This window comes from Camelina sativa, chromosome 17 (genome assembly GCF_000633955.1).
Source record: "Camelina sativa cultivar DH55 chromosome 17, Cs, whole genome shotgun sequence".
NCBI lineage: Eukaryota > Viridiplantae > Streptophyta > Magnoliopsida > Brassicales > Brassicaceae > Camelina > Camelina sativa.
The window spans coordinates 17,016,880-17,036,159 of record NC_025701.1 but is presented as its reverse complement, the minus strand read 5'-3'; the positions used below and the strand labels follow the sequence as shown (position 1 = coordinate 17,036,159).

The window sequence follows — 19,280 nt, the reverse complement described above, 5'->3', positions numbered from 1 at the left end:
GGGGCCAAGTGTCTAAGACGAAGCCCCTCTGCATTTGGAGTTAGAAGCGTTGTTGTGGGCCATGGAACGAATATGTGCGACAGGGATCGCTTGTCAACGTTTCAAGACTGATTGTGCTAAGTTACTCACTATGGTGCAGTCCCCTGAATATTATTCGTCCTTCTCCAACCTGCTTGATGAGTTTAACTCGCTGGAGTACTTCCCACTATTCTCCATCTCTTGGATCTTGTGTGCGTCAAATATGAAGGCAGATTGTCTTGCACGTGCTTCGCGTTCTGATCTCTGAGGTTTTTTTTGTAAACTCTTTCNGTGCAACTAACCGAGAAATTTCCTTTTAATTTATTGTTGGGTTGAAAAAAATAAATAAATAGATACACTTTTAATTAAAAAAATTAGTTGTAGATGAGTTCAAAGTTATTAAAATTAAATTAGATTTAACAAATAATATATATTTAATTCTTTTTGTAAGTTAAAACAATGTATAAAAGTAAAGAAATAAACTTTTAGTTATAGAAAATAGTTGTTGTTGTTTTTTTTTTGCTATAATACACCAATGTATATCCTTTCACAAATCTACTATCTAAATTACCACTAAAAGTGTATTTGTAAACACAAAAATATTTTACTATTAAAATATACTCTTTAGTCTTTACTACTACAAATAAATTGTCTTTATGAACATACTAAATAACTTATTATATGTCTCTTCACTTTAAAATTTTTATAGTTACAAAAACGCATACGTTAATCTTACATACTCTTATCTTATATATTACAATAGCAGTTTTTTTTGAATAAATTATTTAATTGATAAAAAATATGAGACGATCTATTTTATTTTTATTTTTTTTACTTCAACAATTTATGTAAAGGTGAGTATTTACATTTTTAAGAAACAGTAATTAATTTTTATGGTAGGTTTTGAATTTTTACATTATTATTTTTTAAAAATTTAATAAATTTAGAATTAACATGTGTCAACATCTGAATGATACAATTAACAAATGTCACGACCTTGTTAATGAGTAATTTTGACATCAAACTTTATATAATAAGATAGCACTCGTATTTTAATAATTTTAAAGTCTTGACTTTTACGTTTCACAAAAGTTTCATATCTCCTCAGTCACCGTAGTGTATTATAGCAAGCGCGCACGGTATTTTCACTGTATATAATCATCAAGAGTAGAGGTCACAATAGGTCATAGACACAGCTTACTTCTCTCATTTTTTTTCCACTACTCACTACTCGATCTCACTCTTCTCTTCGATCCATGGATTCAACAACAAGCAAGTAAGTTTTCTTCGCTGAATCGATTTTGGTGTTTGTTTCCTTGTTTTCTCCTTCGTCTTGCTGTTTTGCTGAATCGTTTTCTCCTTCATCTTGCTGTTTTGCTGAATCTATTTGCTGTTTGTTTCCTTGTTAGTTTGTTGCTGTTTTGCTGTTAGATCTCTTTTGATTTTGTTTGATTTGTTTCATCAATCTGGTTCTGGTTCTCCTCCTTGTTCAATGAATGAGTCACGCCGATATAACCCAAACACAAACGAATCGGGTTTGATAGGATCCGCATCCCTTTTAGATTTTCTTTACATATATAAAATTTCGATTTTTAATTCTTTTCATTTATACTAAATTAATCATAATTAATTTTAATTTGGTTAAGAAAATATTGTAAAATCTAAACTAAATGATTATTTGTTTTTATTTAATTGCATTAAATTGATTTATTGTTTCCGTAAATATCTCACAATATAAAACTAAATCAGATATGTTCACATATATGGAAGCAAACTTTAAACAGCTTCCAAAGATATTGAGTAATTATCCATTCTATGTATATGACATGTAAAATTAAATTTATTTAAGAAATTTGTCGGATTTATGGAATCTGGAAGATTTGGATTTTTGAAATTTGGTAGTCTTAGTAGTTATGAAAATTATTGTTGTCTATTAAATACAATAAAATAAAAATTAACTGAGAAAGAAAATAAAAATAAGTAATGTAATGGGCTATTGTCAAACTTGAGACCTCTATAACATATTACCTACTTATTTAACTATCTGACCATGACTTTCTTTTGAAAATAAGGCGGAAGTAATTTCTTTTATTGGTACCGAGAAACTCGTAAAAAAATTAAAATTTAGATCTGACCCGACCCAGGATCCGCATGTTTATTCGCTTAGGATAAGACTAAAATACGATTATATCCCTCTCATAAATGATTAATTTGGTCATAACTCCAATGACATTCAGTTGTAATTCTTTACAAAATTAAAGTTAGTTTTATAAATGATTTTTTTTTAATAGTAGGGATGGCTAGATTTTTATTGTTCACTAATAGCCTAATTAATAGCGATTTGGGATCTTTAAATTAAAATTCCCAATTTAAATTTTACCAAACAACACTAAGAGGGTGTTATTGAATTGTGATTTTTAAAGGACTTGGATGTATTTTAAAATCTGGTGTTATTCAATTGTGTATTTGGTAAAATCCATTAAAATCTGCCGTTATTGGATTATGTATTTGTTTTGTGTATTCTAAAGTACATTTAAAACACTGTTATTCAATATGGATTTGATTTTGTGTCATTTTGGATTTCATTGTACTTTAAAAAAAAAAGTGAACAAACACAATCCGGCATTCTTCTCAAGTATTTCATATCTCTTCTCTTTCAAAATCAATGAAAGAAATACAAGCAGATTCGTCTCCAGCTACTAGAATTTGCTCCGTCAAGTCATCTTATACAATGAAAAGACACTCACTGGCGATGAATCATGGTGGAACTGGAGGAAGCCGGAGAAAGAACAATGGTCTAGATGGCAAAGAAGACGTCCTGATGTCAAAACGGTCAGTCCTTACAATGATTTTTGTGTTTAACTATGTGCCTGTTTGCATAATGTTTGATACATTGTGTTATATTTTTGTTGCAGGCTTTTCTCAAGGCAATGGCAGAAACAGGACAAGTTAAGCTCTATGGGAAAGAATCAACACATAGAGCTTAAAATATTTTTGTAGGTTTGTTGCAGGTTTTTCTCAAGGCAATGGAATTATGTAAAATATTTTTGGTAGGTAGGAGAATGCATTGGAATGTGGTGGAGACCCAACTTTGAGACTTTGATGTATCCGCCCAATGTGAAACATCCAAAGGTTACTTAGTTCCATGGTACTAATAAAGTTTGAGAGTGATTTGTGCATATATGCTTAAAAGCTCTGCTATATCCTCATCTTTTGTTCAGGAATGCTCAAAGCTTTTTCTTGTTAGAATACCGGTACATCAGCAGTTTGTCGTCCCAAAAAACTTCAAACTCCTCGCTGTTCCGTTGTGCCAACTTCATGAAAATGAAAAGGTATGTGGTGTCTGACTTGTGTTTCCTTTACCTCATTGTGAACTTTGTAGCGGTGTTCTTGGTCTGCAACTAATAGGATCAGTCAAATCAAGCTGCCCTTTCTCTTGCATTGTATTTGATCCGGATCCCCGTGTTATGATGTTACATTCATGCATTGCAGACTTATGAGTCTGTTTGTATGGTCAGTTTCTGATTGGAGCCTTTGTTATGTTTCAGGTTGTTGGGGTCCGAGAGTTAAGTCCCGTGAAACAGCATGTTTCATAGTAACTGAAGTTATTTAATTATGTCATTAGTTTTATGGGCAGTTTATTTTATTAGTCTAATTTTATTTTTTATTTAACTTAAAAAATAAATAATAAAGTCTACTAGTAGTGACTTTCAAATCCATCAGTTATGCTTTTCAAATCCACTTATTAATGACATCAAATCCTCGTCTAATGCATTAGAAAACCATTGAACTTTAAAATCCACTAATAATTCAAATCCATTAAAAACCTCCATCCAATAATAACCCTAAATATCATCTCAATTTATCGCAATTTAATAAGAAACATAAAAAGAAAATTGTTTTTAGTGTGAATACAAAAACACATCCCCTATATATTAATAGAGGAACATTTTGACAAAAAAGCTGAGGTGTTAGCATTATAGAGTTCATGACATTCTTTCCTTTATTTGTCATCAGCTTTTACAAATATTTACATTTATTTACCATTGTATTTTTCCAAAAATACAATTAACACCTAAAATTAAATTTTTATATTATCTTTCTAACTTAATTATATCTTTTAATTATATTTTCAGAAAATCTTTAAAATGAATTTTAAAAACCCTTTGTTCATATGATATAATAATATAAGATTGATATTATAATAACTTTCACGGATTAAATTTTAATTATTATACAAATTTTTTGTATAGATATATATTACACAATCGAATTTTAAATATTTCAATTACCCATAAATATATAATAGATTTTGTAAATAAAAATTACAGAAAAAACATTATATAATTATTTTATATCGCCTAATATTTGATAAGTTTATTCTGATAGGCCTAAATTCGGCCCAATATTTATAAATTTGGGCCGTAACATGTCACCACCTCTCACATTTCACGGTTCTGCGACGGTCGGAGCTCATCTTCATCTTCTTCTTCAAGGAAATCAATCAAAGAAGTAAAAAAACAATCACGAATCCAACATTTCAATCCAGAAAGATAACTATAGATCAGATGCCGAAATTTCCCACCAACCCTACGTTCGCCGGGTCGATTTCTCCAATTTTCAATAGATTAAACCGTAATTTCTACGGGTTCAGGATTAAACCGACACGGTACACCCAAATTCATCAACATCAACAAATATAAAAACAAACAAACCAGAATCCCCCGATCACCGCTCGGGTAACAATCCCGTCGCCGGAAACAGCCTCAACCGCCGCGTCTCAGCCAGTAAGCATGTCTACTCTTCTTCTTCATCTTCTTATTATACTTTCACTATCGTTGAAACGAAGGTTTGACTATGTTTACAAAAATATTATGATTGGTGAAAAATTAAACCTAAGCACGTCACTTTCAAATTTCAATGTTCAAAGGGACGGCGAGGTTTCTTCAACTATGGTCTTCGTCTCTCTCTCTCTCTTTCGATAAACAAACAAATTTAAATAAAAATGACAAAAAGGAAGTAAGAATAGTCGTAGCTCTGACTTCTCTTTGTTTAAAATGATAAGTCAAAGAAAACAAAAACAAATGGAGCCATTGATTCCACGGGGCTTCCTCTTAGCTTGTGAATGGTGTTTTAATTAAAAAGCTTCTGACTTTGTCTCACCCATTTACCAAGTCTTCCTTTTTGTCCCTACCGTAGTTGCAATTCTTGATCTTCTTCTCTCAGGTTCTGAATTCTCATTTTTGGTCTCTTCTGCTGATTCTTGATTTTAATACAGTTGTTTCCTCTAAAGATTTGAGCTTTTACCACCTGCGAGATCATTTTTTTATTGGAGAAGACGAAATGGGAGGTGTTTGTTCTTGTGTATTCAAAGCTGATGATGATAAGAATAAGTTGAGATCAAAGGATGATGATGATGATATGTCAAGAGGGTTATCTGGGAAACTTAAGTCCATGAGGAGAAGAAGAACATCTGATTCTTATTATACAGATAGTTATGGAAGCTCGAGGCGGAAAAGTTCAAAGCCTGATGAGGTTGTCTACAACTTTTCTGGTGAACTTGGACCCATGCCTCCATTAAGGAACGATTCTACCAAGGTTTTTGTTTTTTCAAATTTCTTTTTGGGATGTGCTATTTCTCTAGGGACACTTATGAATCATGTTTTGAGTTACTGTTCTATTGCGAAAGGTTTCATGTGTATTGATGAGAATTTGGTTCTTGATTTTCTTTTTTTCTACAGTTTATGCAGAGGAACTCGTTTATGGGACGCGCTGGGGTTATGGGGTTAGAAAAAGCGGTTGAAGTTCTAGACACGTTGGGAAGCAGCATGTCTCGTAACCCGGGAAACGGGTTGCGCTCTGGTGTTACATCGTTCCGTGGTAGCAAAGTCACTATGCTGGCTTTTGAAGTAGCCAACACGATAGCCAAAGGTGCTGCTTTGCTGCAATCTCTGTCTGACGAGGATCTCAAGTTCATGAAGAAAGATATGTTGCGTTCCAAGGGACTTAAGAAGTTGGTTTCTACTGATACCGCAGAATTGCAAATTCTTGCTGCTTCTGACAAAAGGTTTGTGTTTTATAATTTATCTCCATTTGTGTTGTCTTTTGTTCATTTTTTTCTTGATTCATATTCCTTTTTTTTTTGTAGGGAGGAACTTGATCTTTTCTCTGGAGAGGTGATCAGGTTTGGCAATATGTGCAAAGATTTACAGTGGCACAATCTAGATCGATATTTTATGAAGTAAGTTTAGTTCTGCTTCGAGAAAGTCCTTATCCAATGCTTTTTTACTTTAGTCACTCGCATGCCAGTGGATTTTCATTGTACACCGGTCTATAACGTTTCAGGCTTGACACAGAGAACTCACAGCATAAACTGCCCAAAGATGAGGCAGAGGCAAAGATGCAAGAGCTCGTCACTCTTGCTCGATTTACTTCTGTATGTTTTGTTTCTCTTCACTTCAAAACACTTCCATCACCTATTTCCATGTTGAACTTGCAATGAACTGTCATTGTGTTGTGGGGGATTTGAAACTTACTTGCATTTGCTTTATCAGGAATTATATCACGAGTTGCAAGCTTTGGATAGGTTTGAACAAGATTACAGAAGAAAGCTTGCAGAAGTAGAGTCTTTAAACCTTCCTCGGAAAGGTTGGTCTTGCTATTTATTTGATCATCCCTAGCTCTTTCAAGGACTCCCGATTTTCATTTTCTTTTCCTCCATGTAGGAGAGAGTGTCGTCATCTTACAAAATGAACTAAAACAACAGAAGAAACTCGTGAAGAGCTTGCAGAAGAAATCACTCTGGTCCCAGAATCTGGAAGAGGCAAGTGATTATTTGAATTGCTTTGTCTGAGTGTATGCCATTTATTCTAATATTTTCTTTGTTGCAGATAATTGAGAAGCTTGTGGATGTAGTTAGCTATATACGTCAAAGGATTGTGGAAATTTTTGGAAACAATGGTACTGTGTCTTTGTACCTCTGGTTCTCTTATAATCTTACTTCTGGAAAATCGAATCTCATTTGTCATGGTCTTCTTAACCAACGATAGGTCTAAAAGACAATGGAAGGAAGCAGGAAAGCATACGATTAGGTGAAGCTGGTCTTTCGTTACACTATGCTAATCTAATCCAACAAATCGATAATATTGTAAGTATCCAGATTCTTACCAGTCTTATTCTGATATATATTCTCTGGTTGGAACTGATCATTAAAATTTCTAGGCGTCTCGACCATTGTCACTTCCTTCTAATGTAAGGGACACGCTGTACAATGCATTACCTGCTACCGTCAAGACAGCTCTTCGTCCTCGGCTACAAACTCTTGATCCTGAGGAAGAGGTTTATCCAAAAAAGATCTCTCTTTCTCTAGTATGTTTTCAGGCACTGTTTGGCTCTGTTTCTTGTTTTTGTTTCCTAACTTGAGTGTTTCTGCAGCTTTCAATATCTGAGATCAAAGCTGAAATGGAGAAGTCGCTTCAATGGCTTGTCCCGTTCGCCGCAAACACCACCAAGTAAGTTATCATTCACCATCATTTTTTGTTCAATATGTTCCTCCTTATTCATTTTTGTCACATCTTATTCAATTTTCACAGAGCACATCAAGGTTTCGGATGGGTAGGTGAATGGGCAAATTCAAGGTAAGTCTTTCTAGCAACTATTGAAATTTTGAATCTTGAATATTGAATCTGATCTGGCAAACTACGCATGGGAATGTGGAAAACAGGATAGAGTTTGGGAAAGGAAAAGGAAAAAGCGAGAACAACGGGAATCCAACACGGCTTCAGACGCTTCATCACGCTGATAAACCAAAAGTTGATTCATACGTACTCGAACTCGTTGTATGGCTTCACCGACTAATGAAGTCATCAAAGAAACGAGTTCACGGCGCTAAGCTTCCAGAAACCAACCATGTCTCTTCACCCAACAACCTAACCATCTCCAATACGCAACTATCCCTCTCCCCTGACTTCACTTATAAAAACCAACTCTCTCTAGAAGACAGGTTGTTGTTAGACAAAGTCCAAAACATAAGATTTGGTCCTAATCTAAGTAAGAGTCAAGAATTAGTCGGCTTGAAAAAGAGCAAGAAAGGAATCAAGATTTGGGCACTGAGCAGAAGTACAGGAAACTCTCCAAAAGTGGATCTTTCAGATAAGAACTCTTCTACTGATTTGGATGTCCTTGATGGTTTGGATTTCGCTTTCCAATAGGCAAGTACCGTTTGAAAACCGGTTTTTGATACATTCTTCTGTATTTATAGATAAGTTCTATAATTCTTGTATATAATAAACACAGTGATGTAGTAGATTATATACAAAACAAAGACACTATATGGTTGGTTTAGTTGGAATTGTGTTTCAGGTCAACTGCTTTCTTTTTTCTTTCCATCAACTCCTCAGTCAACCTTAGAGAAGCTAACTACTCCAGATTTGTATGTCTATAAGACCTGATGTTTAGTAAACCGGAATATGCACTGGAAAAACTAAAGATATGGACATGAAATTCGATAAAACCGGGAAATGGATGCTCATCATATTTCTCTGCCTTTTGGTTTCATCATCTTCAGAGGCTGCACAAGAAACCCAAATAACCACACCATTACAACCAACAGGAGGGATCATCAATTCACCAACAAAGCTACAAGGGAACCAGAACCAACCAATTCTTGGTCAGCCATCTTCTTCTTCTCCTGTAAACCAGCCTTTAACCGGGGTAAATCAACCAATAACCGGATTTAATCAGCCAGAGTCAACTGGAATTAACCAGCCAATTCTTGGTCAGCCATCATCTTCTTCTTCTTCTCTAAACCAACCTTTAACCGGATCAAATCAGCCATTACCCGGTTTTAATCAACCAGCATCAATTGGACAAAACCAACCAATTCTTGGTCAGCCAACTTCTTCTTCTTCTGTAAACCAACCTTTAACCGGGTTTAATCAACAATCATCAAGTGGATTCAACCAAGCGTCGTCTTCATCTGCTCAAAATCAACAACCCTTTACGAATCGACTCAACCAGAACAATCTCTCCGGCGTTCCATTTACTAATGCAAATTCGAAGTTGAAGGTCTTCGGCACAAAGATTGTCTTTATCTGGATTAGTATTTTCCTTGCTTTGCACGGTACAGACAGGAACTGAACCGAGCTTACACATGTCTGTATAATCTCAGCATATTTGTTATTTAACTTGTCTTTATCCTGTCGTGGATTGTAGTTTTAAGAGTGTGTGTATGTATACTGATATGTTATTTTTCTTCGTTTTGTTATTGGATGAGTGTTTGATCTAGTTTTATGTCCAGTTGCGGTTCAATCTAATCTGGTATATGAGGAGTTATGGAGTGTATGAAACAAACTAAAGACCAACATATATGATACAATATCAGTTTCGACTCAGATTAAGTTTTGATCATTATGTAAATCAGAAGAGATGGTATTATTCAAAACATGTGGTATATATATATATAATATATGCCACACAATAGTATATAGCTTGCAGCTAAATCTATAGAAAATTATTCCAAGTTCCATCAAGAAATACTAAAAAAAAAAAGTTACAAAGATCATATCAACTTAAATTCTCTACCTTCTAGAATGAGGTAGTAAAGGTATACTCTGCTCGTTTCTAAAGAAATTGTCTGGATCAACAGCTGTTTTAACCCGAACCAATCGATCAAAATTCTCGCCAAAATACTTCCTCCCGTAGATTTCTCCCTTTCGATAACTATCCCTCCCGTGATCATTAACCCCGATATCAATATCCCTATAGTTAAAATACGAACTTCTAGGATTTTTCGACACAAACGGGGTCATGATCCTATAAGTCGTTCTCATGTTACCAATGTAGAGTCTCTCCGCTTCAGGTCCAGCATCGGACCATGTGGTAGAATGTTGGATCTTGTATAGTTTGTGCCTATGCGGAAATGGCGTTTCATTCACAGCAGTCGCGTTTAAATTCCCTCCGTACGGGTTCAAAACCAACCCGGTTCTATCTAGTGTCGCCAATTCCTGAAACAACCGGTTTAATTCTGGTTTTGTCATCTCCTTCTCGACATAATCGGATTTCCTCTTGAGAAATTTAGCCGAATCCGGTTCTCTCTCAAGCAAAATCTCCGGTTTGACTTTATCCACATCTACATGGTTCATCCACCACAAGAGCGATTGGATCCAAGTCATCTCTTTACAATCCTCTTTCTTCAAACCCATCTCCGGGAACTCCTCGGCCATCTTCGAAACGACGTCGTCAGCTCTTCCAAGATAAAAGGCTCTGAGCTTAGCGTTCACCGTACGTGTTTTGTTCTTCGTCGGAGAAGCTAACAACACTCTCATGAATAGACCCGGGTCGGTTCTCGGAGCTACGAATTGCCATTTATGAACCATGTCGAGTGCATTTTCGTCAGTTGATTTATCGATCCTGAAGACGGTTACGGTTTTTGGAACCGTCACGAGTTTCACTTTGAAAGCCAAAACGACGCCGAAGCTTCCACCGCCACCGCCGCATATCGCCCAGAAGAGATCCTCTCCCATCGATTTCCGATCGTGAATCTGGCCGTTAGCGTCAACGATCGTGGCGTCGATTACGTGATCTACAGTGAGTCCGAACTTTCGAATCATGTGTCCGTATCCGCCGCCGCTGATATGTCCTCCGACGCCGACGGTAGGACAAACTCCGGCGGGGAAAGCGTGGATCTCGCTCTTCTCCCAAATCCGGTAGTAAAGCTCGCCGAGCGTCGCGCCTGTTTGCACCCAAGCGGATCCTCCTCCACCGTCGGTTACATCGACGGTGATGTTCCGGTAATAAGAGAGATCGAGGATGATGAACGTCACGGCGGAGACGTAAGAGAGACCGTCGTAATCGTGGCCGCCGCTTCGGATCTTCATCTGGAGATTAAGCGTTTTGGCGCAGATCACGGCGGCTTTAACGTGGGAATCGACACGTGGCACGATGATGATCGACGGTTTGGGAGTTGAGGAGGTGTTGAAACGAGCGTTTCTGATGTAGGCGCGTAGAACAGGGGTGAAGGAAACGCTGGTACGGGATAAAACGACGTCGGAGAGAGAGTCATCGGAGATAGTTGTCTCGTTTTTGAAACATCGGACAAAATCATCGTAGATGGTTACGGAATCTGCAGCATAATTCGATGGTATTGAGTACGATGCAGCAAACAAGACAAGGAAGATCATGAGATACATTTTTTTTTTGTCTTTTTTTTAATATATTTATTTTTGGTTCCAGTTTTGAGTTTTCTGATTATGATAATAAATACAGAAATTATGAATTTTTTGACTTTGAATATTCGGTCAACTATTTCCAACTTTGACAATGGTGATTGATAAGATAAAATTTATGTGATTTAACTAAAATTTGACTTGATATTAGGACATTAATCCGGCCAATTAGTGATCTTGAAAACACTTGTATAAGTTGTATTTATCCTCGAATGTGTGATCAACATACATTTGACAACAATGCTTTGAACCAAAGCTTAATACATACAGTATGTCCTTGTTTATTTTGCTGAATATTGTGACACATGTCACAAGGTTACAACATTCGTGGCACACTTAAAATTATTTTCGAACCGGAATACTTTGTTCGTTCCTCCAAAAATTTATCTCATCATACTTGGTTTTGATATCCACTAACCTTTCGAAATTGTCTTTAAAATATTTAGCTCCGTAGATTTTACCTTCCTCGTACGTGGAATTAAGACTTGATCCTAAGTCAAGATCACGGTAATTGAAATAGGCCTCCCTCGGATTACTAGACACGTACGGGGTCATGAATTTGTACATCTCATTTGCTTTAGCCAAATGGGTCTTTTCAACGTCATCTCCGGCTTGGGACCAGCTTATGAGATACTCGATCTTGAACAAATTGCCTCCTCTATGTGGGAACGGTGTCGTCGAACTCGGGATCTCACCCATCCTTCCTCCATACGGGTTCAAAAACATTTTCACTTTCTCAACCTCCACCAATTTCTTGAATATCAAACCGAGACCGGTTCTCGAGATCGTACGCTTCACGTAGTCGGATTTTCGTTTATGAAACGTCTTGTTCGAGACCGTTGTCTTCAGCAATGCGGAAGTCGGTGTACCGATCGGATAACCAGCCCAAAACAAGACCGAATCAATCCATCTCATCTCGGTACAATCAGTTTTCTTCAGCTTTAATTCGGGGAAATCCCGGTTCATCACGTTCAACGTCTTATCCGACGGGCCTAAATGCATCCCAATAAAAGTAGCTAAAACCATCTTCTCACCTGGCTTGGTACCGTTGACCAAAGTCAAAGTCAACCTCACGAACATATTCCGATCGGTGGTATGAGAAACATTCTGCCACTTCATTATAAGATCTACGGCACCTTCTCCGACGGTTCTTCCGACGCTAAAAACCGTTACTTTCTCCGGCACCGGAACCAACCGGACTTTGTATCCCATCACGATGCCAAAACTCGCGGCTCCACCTCCTCTAACCGCCCAAAAAAGCTCTTCCCCCATCGACATTCGATCGAAGTAGGTGTTCCCGTTAGAGTCAATGATCCTGGAGCCAACAACGTTATCCACTGCCAAGCCGTATTTTCTCATCATTGTTCCATAGCCTCCGCCGCTAATATGTCCACCAACGCCCAATGTAGTACACAAACCCGCCGGGAATCCAAGAACATTGCTTTTCTCAGCGATTTTATAATAAAGCTCTCCGAGTGTAACGCCGGTGTCAACCCAAGCTGTTCCTTCTGTGAGATTCACGTCGACGGAATTAAAGTTGAACATGTCGATGAGGAAGAACGGAGCGGTGGAGGTGTAAGAGAGTCCTTCGAAATCATGGCCTCCGCTTCGGATCCTGACTTGGACAGGAAGCAAACGTGCGCAAGCTAGGGCCGGAGAAACGTGTGACCACGTGGTGGGGGTGATGATGGCGATGGGTTTTGGGGTTGTGGGTTTGTCGAAACGGAGGTTAGGTATGCGGCGGCGGAGGATGGTTGTGAAAGAGGAGTTTGATGGGATGTAGGTGACGTCGGAGATGAAAACTTGCGGGTTCGAACCTTCTTTTACCAGACATCGTAGGAAAGTTTCTGGATCGGTCTGGGAAGTTGCAACTGAGACTGAGATCAGTAGTAGACAAATTACGAGTAATTTTTTCATTTTTTTCTTTCCTTTCTAATGTTTATTTTTGGTGACTTTGGATTATGTATTTTTGTAAGCTTGTGTTGTCTGTGTTTATATAGAGAAGATAGTGTAGTGATCCTAGGTTCCTCTTAATAATCTGTTCAATGAATTATTTATGCTAGTGTTCTTATTATAGTACGTACTTCTGTAATCAATACGCTGGCAAAAATTAAAAAAATTCAACCAATCAAAATTAAAAAAATCAACCAATCCTTTTTTTATTTTGATTTTCTTTTGTAACGGTGTATAACTTTTGTATTTACGTACGTAATAGACTAATAATTGTACACTTCAGTAAACACAATGTTTTTTTTTTTTTGGTAATCCAAGGTTCACATTTGCTCATTGCTCAATAATACACTTCAGAAAAAGGGCCTTTTTTTTCTTTTTGGTTTTTTTGGCAGTCAATTATTTTCTTAAGTTAATTAATTTATTATTCAGCGAGTCGCAATGTCAAAGCTTACAAGTAAGTGACTCTTAGTCCGACCATCTTATCCGAACCTAAGTGAAAAGATAGCTTTCTCCGAAAACGTAAAAAAGTTGTGAAAGATCAAAACAAAGTATTAAATTTTATATATCTCCCACAAATATTGAAAAATTCAGTGGCGGATATATAGTGGTGAACGTTCTTATTTAGGAGGTTTTACTGTAGATTAAATAAGGCAATGATCCCAATTACATATCACTGTATTGTAAACTTTTTCTTCCCACTACATATAGACATCATAAAGGCACAGACATATAGTGATTCAGATGCGTTTTGGTATGAGATTTGTGGTTATATAAAAATAGATATACAATAATACAAATTATATTCTCGTATATTATCCAGCTAAGTTATTTGTCCGGAATTAAATGTTATAGTGGACTATATATATATGACTTTGACTTGTATATTAGCACTATAGCCAAAACGCGTCATTATCTAATCATATATATGACTTTACAGGTTTATTGTTTGCAGTGTTTATGCAAAATTTTGGAGATTAATAGATAGATATATTTGTTGGCTTGTAGCTGAGGGATGATGAAGTACAGGTTGACGTTTTTATATATGAAAAAAAAATAAAAAAATGTATTAATCAGATCTGTGTATCGTGCAAGTCTTGTTTTATCAAATCCCGCGATGTCCGTTAATATAGAGAGAACGTTGAATGTCTTGGTCAATAAATGTATACATATCTTTGCGTGCATGTGAGTGTGTTATACTGTTATCCTCCCATGTACGAAATAAACGAGAACACTTCTTGAATGACATGTGAAAATTCATAACTTTGTGAGGGTGGCAGCGCCGCAGGGGTGGTCATGAGTCATGACGGATTGACAGTAGTTTAAGAAAGATGAATTTTAGATATAGATTATGATTGGTAACTTTTTACTGTTTTATTAGTTAGTAATTGGTACCTACAAGGCTACAACATTGGTATTTTAACAATTTATGTACTGTTCTCTCTTTTATCATAATTTTGTCTTTTTAAAATATGTTGATATCTTTTATCATTATTTCTTTTCACTTATATTATTTGCTGTTTAGTTCACCAATCATCAATAATTATGTTTATTGGTAACATCTAAAAGATGGAGCAGCACAATTAGTACTATATAATTTTTTATTCATTAACAATTATCTAATATTTCAATATTTTCACAATGCACTCAATAATAATATATTGAACTAGACAGTTTTAATACATTCATTTTTTCTTTCCAAGCCTTGATACATGTCACAGCTTACAACATTCTTATGGTATTGATTATGTTCGAACCGGAATGCCTTGTTCGTTTCTCCAAAAGTTTTCCGCATCGATCGTGGTCTTAATATCAACTAGTCTCTCGAAATTGTTTTTGAAGTATTTAACCCCATAGATTTTCCCTTCCTGGTACGTGGAATTAATACTTGACCCTATGTCAAGATCACGGTAATTCAAAAACGCCTCCCTCGGATTACTAGACACGTACGGAGTCATGAATCTATACATCTCATTTGCTAGTGCCAAATATTTCCTCTCCACGTTATCTCCAGCTTCCGACCAATCTATAAGGTACTCAATGTTAAACAAATTGCCTGCTCTATGTGGGAAAGGTGTCCGCAAACTCGGGATCTCCCCCATTCTTCCTCCGTATGGATTCCAATTCATTTCAACTTTCTCAACCTCTACCAATTTCTTGAGTATCAAACCAAGACCGGTTCTCGAAATCGGACTTTTCACATAGTCCGATTTCCGCTTCATGAACAACTTCTTGGCAACCGTCGGGTTTAGCAACACGGAAGTCGGTGTACCAATGGGATAATCAGCCCAAAACAAAACCGAATCGATCCATCTCATCTCGGTACAATCGGTTTTCTTCAGCTTTAATTCCGGGAAACCCCGGTTCATCAAGCTCAACAGCTTATCCGATGGGCCTAAATACATCCCAATAAACGAAGCCAAAACCGTCTTCTCACCAGGCTTCGTACCGTTGACCAAAGTCAACGTCAGCCTCACAAACAAATTCCGATCCGTACTAGGTGCAAAACTCTGCCACTTCAATATAAGATCAACGGCTCCTTCTCCGACTGTCTTCCCGACTTTAAAGACCGTCACTTTATCCGGCACCGGAACTAGCTGGATCTTGTAGCCTAGCACAACACCAAAACTTGCACCCCCACCCCCTCGAATCGCCCAAAAACGGTCTTCTCCCATGGAAACCCGATCGGTGAAGATGTTCCCGTTCGAATCAACGATCCCGGAACCAACAACGTTATCCACCGACAAACCATACTTTCTCATCAGGTTTCCGTATCCTCCGCCGCTAAAATGTCCACCAACGCCCAATGTCGTGGACAATCCCGCCGGGAATCCAAGAACATTGCTCTTCTCAGCGATTCTGTAATAAAGCTCTCCTATAGTGGCGCCGGAGTCTACCCAAGCCGTTCTCTCTGTGAGATTGACGTCCACGGATTTGAAACTAAACATGTCGAGGACAAAGAAAGGGACGGTGGAGGTGTAAGAGAGTCCTTCGAAGTCATGGCCACCGCTTCGTATCCTGACTTGGAGAGAGCGCTCACGTGCACATCCTAGAGCAGCTTGTATGTGTGTCCACGTGGCTGCAGCGACGACGGAGATGGGTTTTGGAGTGGTGGATTTGTCGAAACGGAGGTTAGGTATGCGGCGGCGAAGGACGATTGTGAAAGATGAGTTTGTTGGGATGTAAGCGACTGCCGAGTTGGGACTTGTTGCGTCCGCTGGTTGTCGATCCAGACATCGGAGGAAAGCTATAGGATCGGTCACGGATTGTGAAGTTGTAACTGATGCTGAGATCAGTAGTACTAGAGAGATTACGAGTAATTTCTCCATTCTTATTCTGCTGTTTATTTTTGCTGAGTTTGGATTAGATTTAATGTATGGTCGTGTGTCACACAAACCATAGTTTATATAGAGGAGGTATTAGCTAGTGTGATACTTAAGTAATCAATCCATAGTTTCTTGTATAGGATTAGTCCAAAGTAGATAGTAGTTTTCAAAAGTTAATTAGCCAATGTTTTAGAAACTAGTTAATTTCCTCTGTCACGTTCTCCATTTTAAAACCAAAGTTCATGAGATATACTGGAGGCCAAAACAAAGTATCAAACCAATTATAATTTTCGTACATCAAAGTTAATTTTTGAGGATTAGAAAGTTAAATCATTTTCTTATCCACTAAGGCACTAATTCTTGAAAATAATCTCATTTTTGGATATCAATCATAGTACAAACTATTTTTGAAGTCATTTATTAGACTTTTTTTTTTTTTGTCGCGTCGTTTTGACAGCTAAAGGTTTATCCGATTGAAGGCTATAGTGGACTAAATATATTTGACTTTGACTTTTACGTATTACTTAATTAGTTATGTATGCAAAGCGATAGCCGATAACGCGTCAATATATCTATGTATATATGTATGACTTTTCAAGTTTATTGTTTGCAGTGTTTATATGAAAGATTTGGAGATTAATAGATATTTTTTTAGCTTATCCATGAGCGTGATGTAGCTAGTACTGTTTGGATCGAGTTTTTCTAATCTTTTGGATAGGTGAAAGATATGTGTATTATTTGATCAGATATTCAGATCTCTCTGGATCGTGCAAGTCTTGTTTATCAAAGACTATATGAGTTGACCGTTCCCTTTTATGGAAGCGTTGAATATATTAGTCAATATATAATAAATGTATCGTTATTGCGTGCATGTGATTCATAAGTTGACATGTAGTTTTTTTTTATACATTGTGTTCGACTGATATATAATGGTGGAAATGTGGAAACGGTTAAACTAAATATAGTTTTGAAAGAATAAATTACAAATAGTTAAAACTGGATTCTTTGTTCTTTCCCATTCTCGTTAGTGAATTTTATTTTCAAAACTACAAAATACGTAATCCGGCTAAGTGACAGATCGACATTTCAAAAACATTTCTTTGTGGAGGAAAAAACAAAGAGAGCTAGAAAAATGCATATATGTTCTTTGTAGTCATCATATGATATAAATGCATATATTTTTCGAAAAGTACATATAGAGGAGATGACTACTACCTCATCTTGTAATTTATGACAAAGGCTTGATAGAGCTCAAGCTCTTTGTTTTCTACATCAAGTGATCAAATTATTATTGCATGCTAACATTAAAATATGAATTTTACTAGACATTGCGTCTCTAGTCTCTAGTGGCTGGAGAGCACTGGAATGCTCTGCTCGTACCGGAAAAAGTTGTCGGGATCAACTCTGCTTTTCACCTGAACCAATCTCTCGAAGTTGTTCTTAAAATACTTCGCACCGTACACTTTACCTTCCTCGTACGTCGAGTTCATGCTCGTGCCAATGTCAACGTCTCTATAGTTCAAAAACGCTCCTCTAGGATTCTTTGACACGTAAGGGCTCATTGCCTCGAACACTCTTTCCGTCTGGCTCAAGCAATCTTTGGCCACTGCTTCCCCTGGCACGAACCAGTTCGCTGCGTACTGAATCTTGAACATGTTTCCTGCTCGGTGCGGGAACGCAGTCTCTGTCGATGGAATCTCGCTCATCCTCCCTCCGTAAGGGTTCCAAGCCATTGAGACGTTCTCGTTCTCTATCAGAACCTTGAATATGGCATCTAAACCGGTTCTTGAAATCGGTTTTTGTACGTAATCCGATTTTCTCTTAAGGTAGATTTGCTTCTGCGGGATCCGGTTTAGCATACTCGATGTTGGTGCTGTACCGGGTGGTATACTGAGCCAGAACAGAATTGATTCGATCCATTTCATTTCTATACACTCTGTTTTCTTCAGACCAAGCTCAGGGAATTTCGCGTCCATGATCTCTAGAAGCTTAGATGAGTTTCCGAGGTACATCCCCATGAATGAGGCCTTCACGGTTTTGTTGCTTGAGCCTAAAGTTAATCTTATGAACAGATCGTTGTCGATATTGTCTGCGATCTCTTGCCATTTGGCTACAAGTTCCGTGGTGTTCACGCTTCCTCTGTTTCCAACCGTTTCAACGTTAAAGACCGTGACTTTAGCCGGAACGGGAACAAGTTTAATCTTCCAGGCTAAGGCAACACAGAAACTAGCGGCTCCACCGCCACGTAAGGCCCAGAAAAGATCTTCTCCCATTGAGCTCCGGTCCAAGACTCTTCCTTTAGCGTCAACGATCTTAGCGTCTATGATGTTATCGATAGATAAACCGTACTTCCTCATCATGTTTCCATAACCGCCACCGCCAAAATGTCCACCAGCGCCTAAACCGGGGCAGATTCCAGCAGGAAAGCCACGGAGATCATTGCTTTTGTTGGCAACTCCATAGTAGATCTCTCCAAGCGTAGCACCAGATTCGACCCACGCGGTGTCGAGTTTAGGATCGATCTTGATAGACCGGAGATTAAACATGTCTAGGACAACAAAATCAATTGTTGATAGATACGACATACCGTCGTAGTCATGGCCTCCGCTGCGGATCCGGAGCTGGATGCTGAGTTTCTTGGCACAAGTGATCGTGGCCTGGATGTGAGTGACATCAGCGGCAGCTACAATCGCTACGGGTTTGCGTGTCGTGTTGTTGAAGTAACGAAGGTTACGGACGTAGTTGTTGAGGATTGTGAGGA

At 37.6% G+C, this 19,280-nt stretch overlaps 6 protein-coding genes, 1 long non-coding RNA gene and 1 pseudogene across 8 annotated transcripts; 3 read left to right on the top strand and 5 right to left on the bottom strand.

Annotated features, from left to right (window-relative positions):
- LOC104759561 lies at positions 2,676 to 3,343 on the top strand. Its single transcript, XR_002036167.1, has 3 exons — positions 2,676 to 2,850; positions 2,934 to 3,150; positions 3,240 to 3,343. It is a non-coding gene; the product is annotated as an uncharacterized LOC104759561 (long non-coding RNA).
- LOC109130005 lies at positions 4,684 to 4,813 on the bottom strand (annotated as a pseudogene).
- On the top strand, positions 4,723 to 8,384 carry LOC104757466. 2 transcript variants are annotated; one of them, XM_010480208.2, is made up of 13 exons: positions 4,723 to 4,805; positions 5,297 to 5,616; positions 5,760 to 6,085; positions 6,167 to 6,259; positions 6,364 to 6,454; positions 6,573 to 6,666; positions 6,744 to 6,841; positions 6,909 to 6,978; positions 7,068 to 7,165; positions 7,240 to 7,356; positions 7,453 to 7,529; positions 7,611 to 7,655; positions 7,742 to 8,228. In XM_010480208.2, exons 2-13 carry the CDS (start codon positions 5,362 to 5,364, stop codon positions 8,226 to 8,228), a joined length of 1,851 nt encoding a protein of 616 aa, XP_010478510.1. In that variant the 5' UTR covers positions 4,723 to 4,805; positions 5,297 to 5,361. The 2 variants fall into 2 exon arrangements, with proteins under 2 accessions (XP_010478510.1, XP_010478509.1); XM_010480207.2 differs by lacking the exon at positions 4,723 to 4,805 and having other exon boundaries at positions 5,080 to 5,616; positions 7,742 to 8,384.
- LOC104757465 (protein PF14_0175) lies at positions 8,490 to 9,303 on the top strand. The gene has a single exon (XM_010480206.1). It carries the CDS (start codon positions 8,509 to 8,511, stop codon positions 9,154 to 9,156), a length of 648 nt encoding a protein of 215 aa, XP_010478508.1. The 5' UTR covers positions 8,490 to 8,508; the 3' UTR covers positions 9,157 to 9,303.
- LOC104757464 (reticuline oxidase-like protein) lies at positions 9,451 to 11,264 on the bottom strand. The gene has a single exon (XM_010480205.2). The coding sequence runs from the start codon at positions 11,205 to 11,207 to the stop codon at positions 9,597 to 9,599; it is 1,611 nt and encodes a 536-aa protein (XP_010478507.1). The 5' UTR covers positions 11,208 to 11,264; the 3' UTR covers positions 9,451 to 9,596.
- Positions 11,416 to 13,225, bottom strand: LOC104757463 (reticuline oxidase-like protein). The gene has a single exon (XM_010480204.1). It carries the CDS (start codon positions 13,158 to 13,160, stop codon positions 11,586 to 11,588), a length of 1,575 nt encoding a protein of 524 aa, XP_010478506.1. The 5' UTR covers positions 13,161 to 13,225; the 3' UTR covers positions 11,416 to 11,585.
- On the bottom strand, positions 14,836 to 16,701 carry LOC104757462 (berberine bridge enzyme-like 4). The gene has a single exon (XM_010480203.2). It carries the CDS (start codon positions 16,520 to 16,522, stop codon positions 14,939 to 14,941), a length of 1,584 nt encoding a protein of 527 aa, XP_010478505.1. The 5' UTR covers positions 16,523 to 16,701; the 3' UTR covers positions 14,836 to 14,938.
- Positions 17,565 to 19,278, bottom strand: LOC104759560 (berberine bridge enzyme-like 4; the record flags this gene model as incomplete). The annotated part of the gene is made up of 1 exon (XM_010482466.1): positions 17,565 to 19,278. A coding segment is annotated over one exon (1,416 nt), but the record flags the coding sequence as incomplete, so codon positions are not given.

What these genes read in the sequence shown, in the direction of transcription:
- LOC104757464 (XM_010480205.2), bottom strand. Translation starts at nt 11,207, where the DNA reads ATGTATCTCATGATCTTCCTTGTCTTGTTTGCTGCATCGTACTCAATA.
- LOC104757462 (XM_010480203.2), bottom strand. Translation starts at nt 16,522, where the DNA reads ATGGAGAAATTACTCGTAATCTCTCTAGTACTACTGATCTCAGCATCA.
- LOC104757466 (XM_010480207.2), top strand. Translation starts at nt 5,362, where the DNA reads ATGGGAGGTGTTTGTTCTTGTGTATTCAAAGCTGATGATGATAAGAAT. An exon ending in CTCTTGCTCGATTTACTTCT is followed by an intron (nt 6,455 to 6,572) that starts GTATGTTTTGTT and finishes TTGCTTTATCAG; the next exon opens with GAATTATATCACGAGTTGCA. An exon ending in CTCTTGATCCTGAGGAAGAG is followed by an intron (nt 7,357 to 7,452) that starts GTTTATCCAAAA and finishes GTGTTTCTGCAG; the next exon opens with CTTTCAATATCTGAGATCAA.
- LOC104757463 (XM_010480204.1), bottom strand. Translation starts at nt 13,160, where the DNA reads ATGAAAAAATTACTCGTAATTTGTCTACTACTGATCTCAGTCTCAGTT.
- LOC104757465 (XM_010480206.1), top strand. Translation starts at nt 8,509, where the DNA reads ATGGACATGAAATTCGATAAAACCGGGAAATGGATGCTCATCATATTT.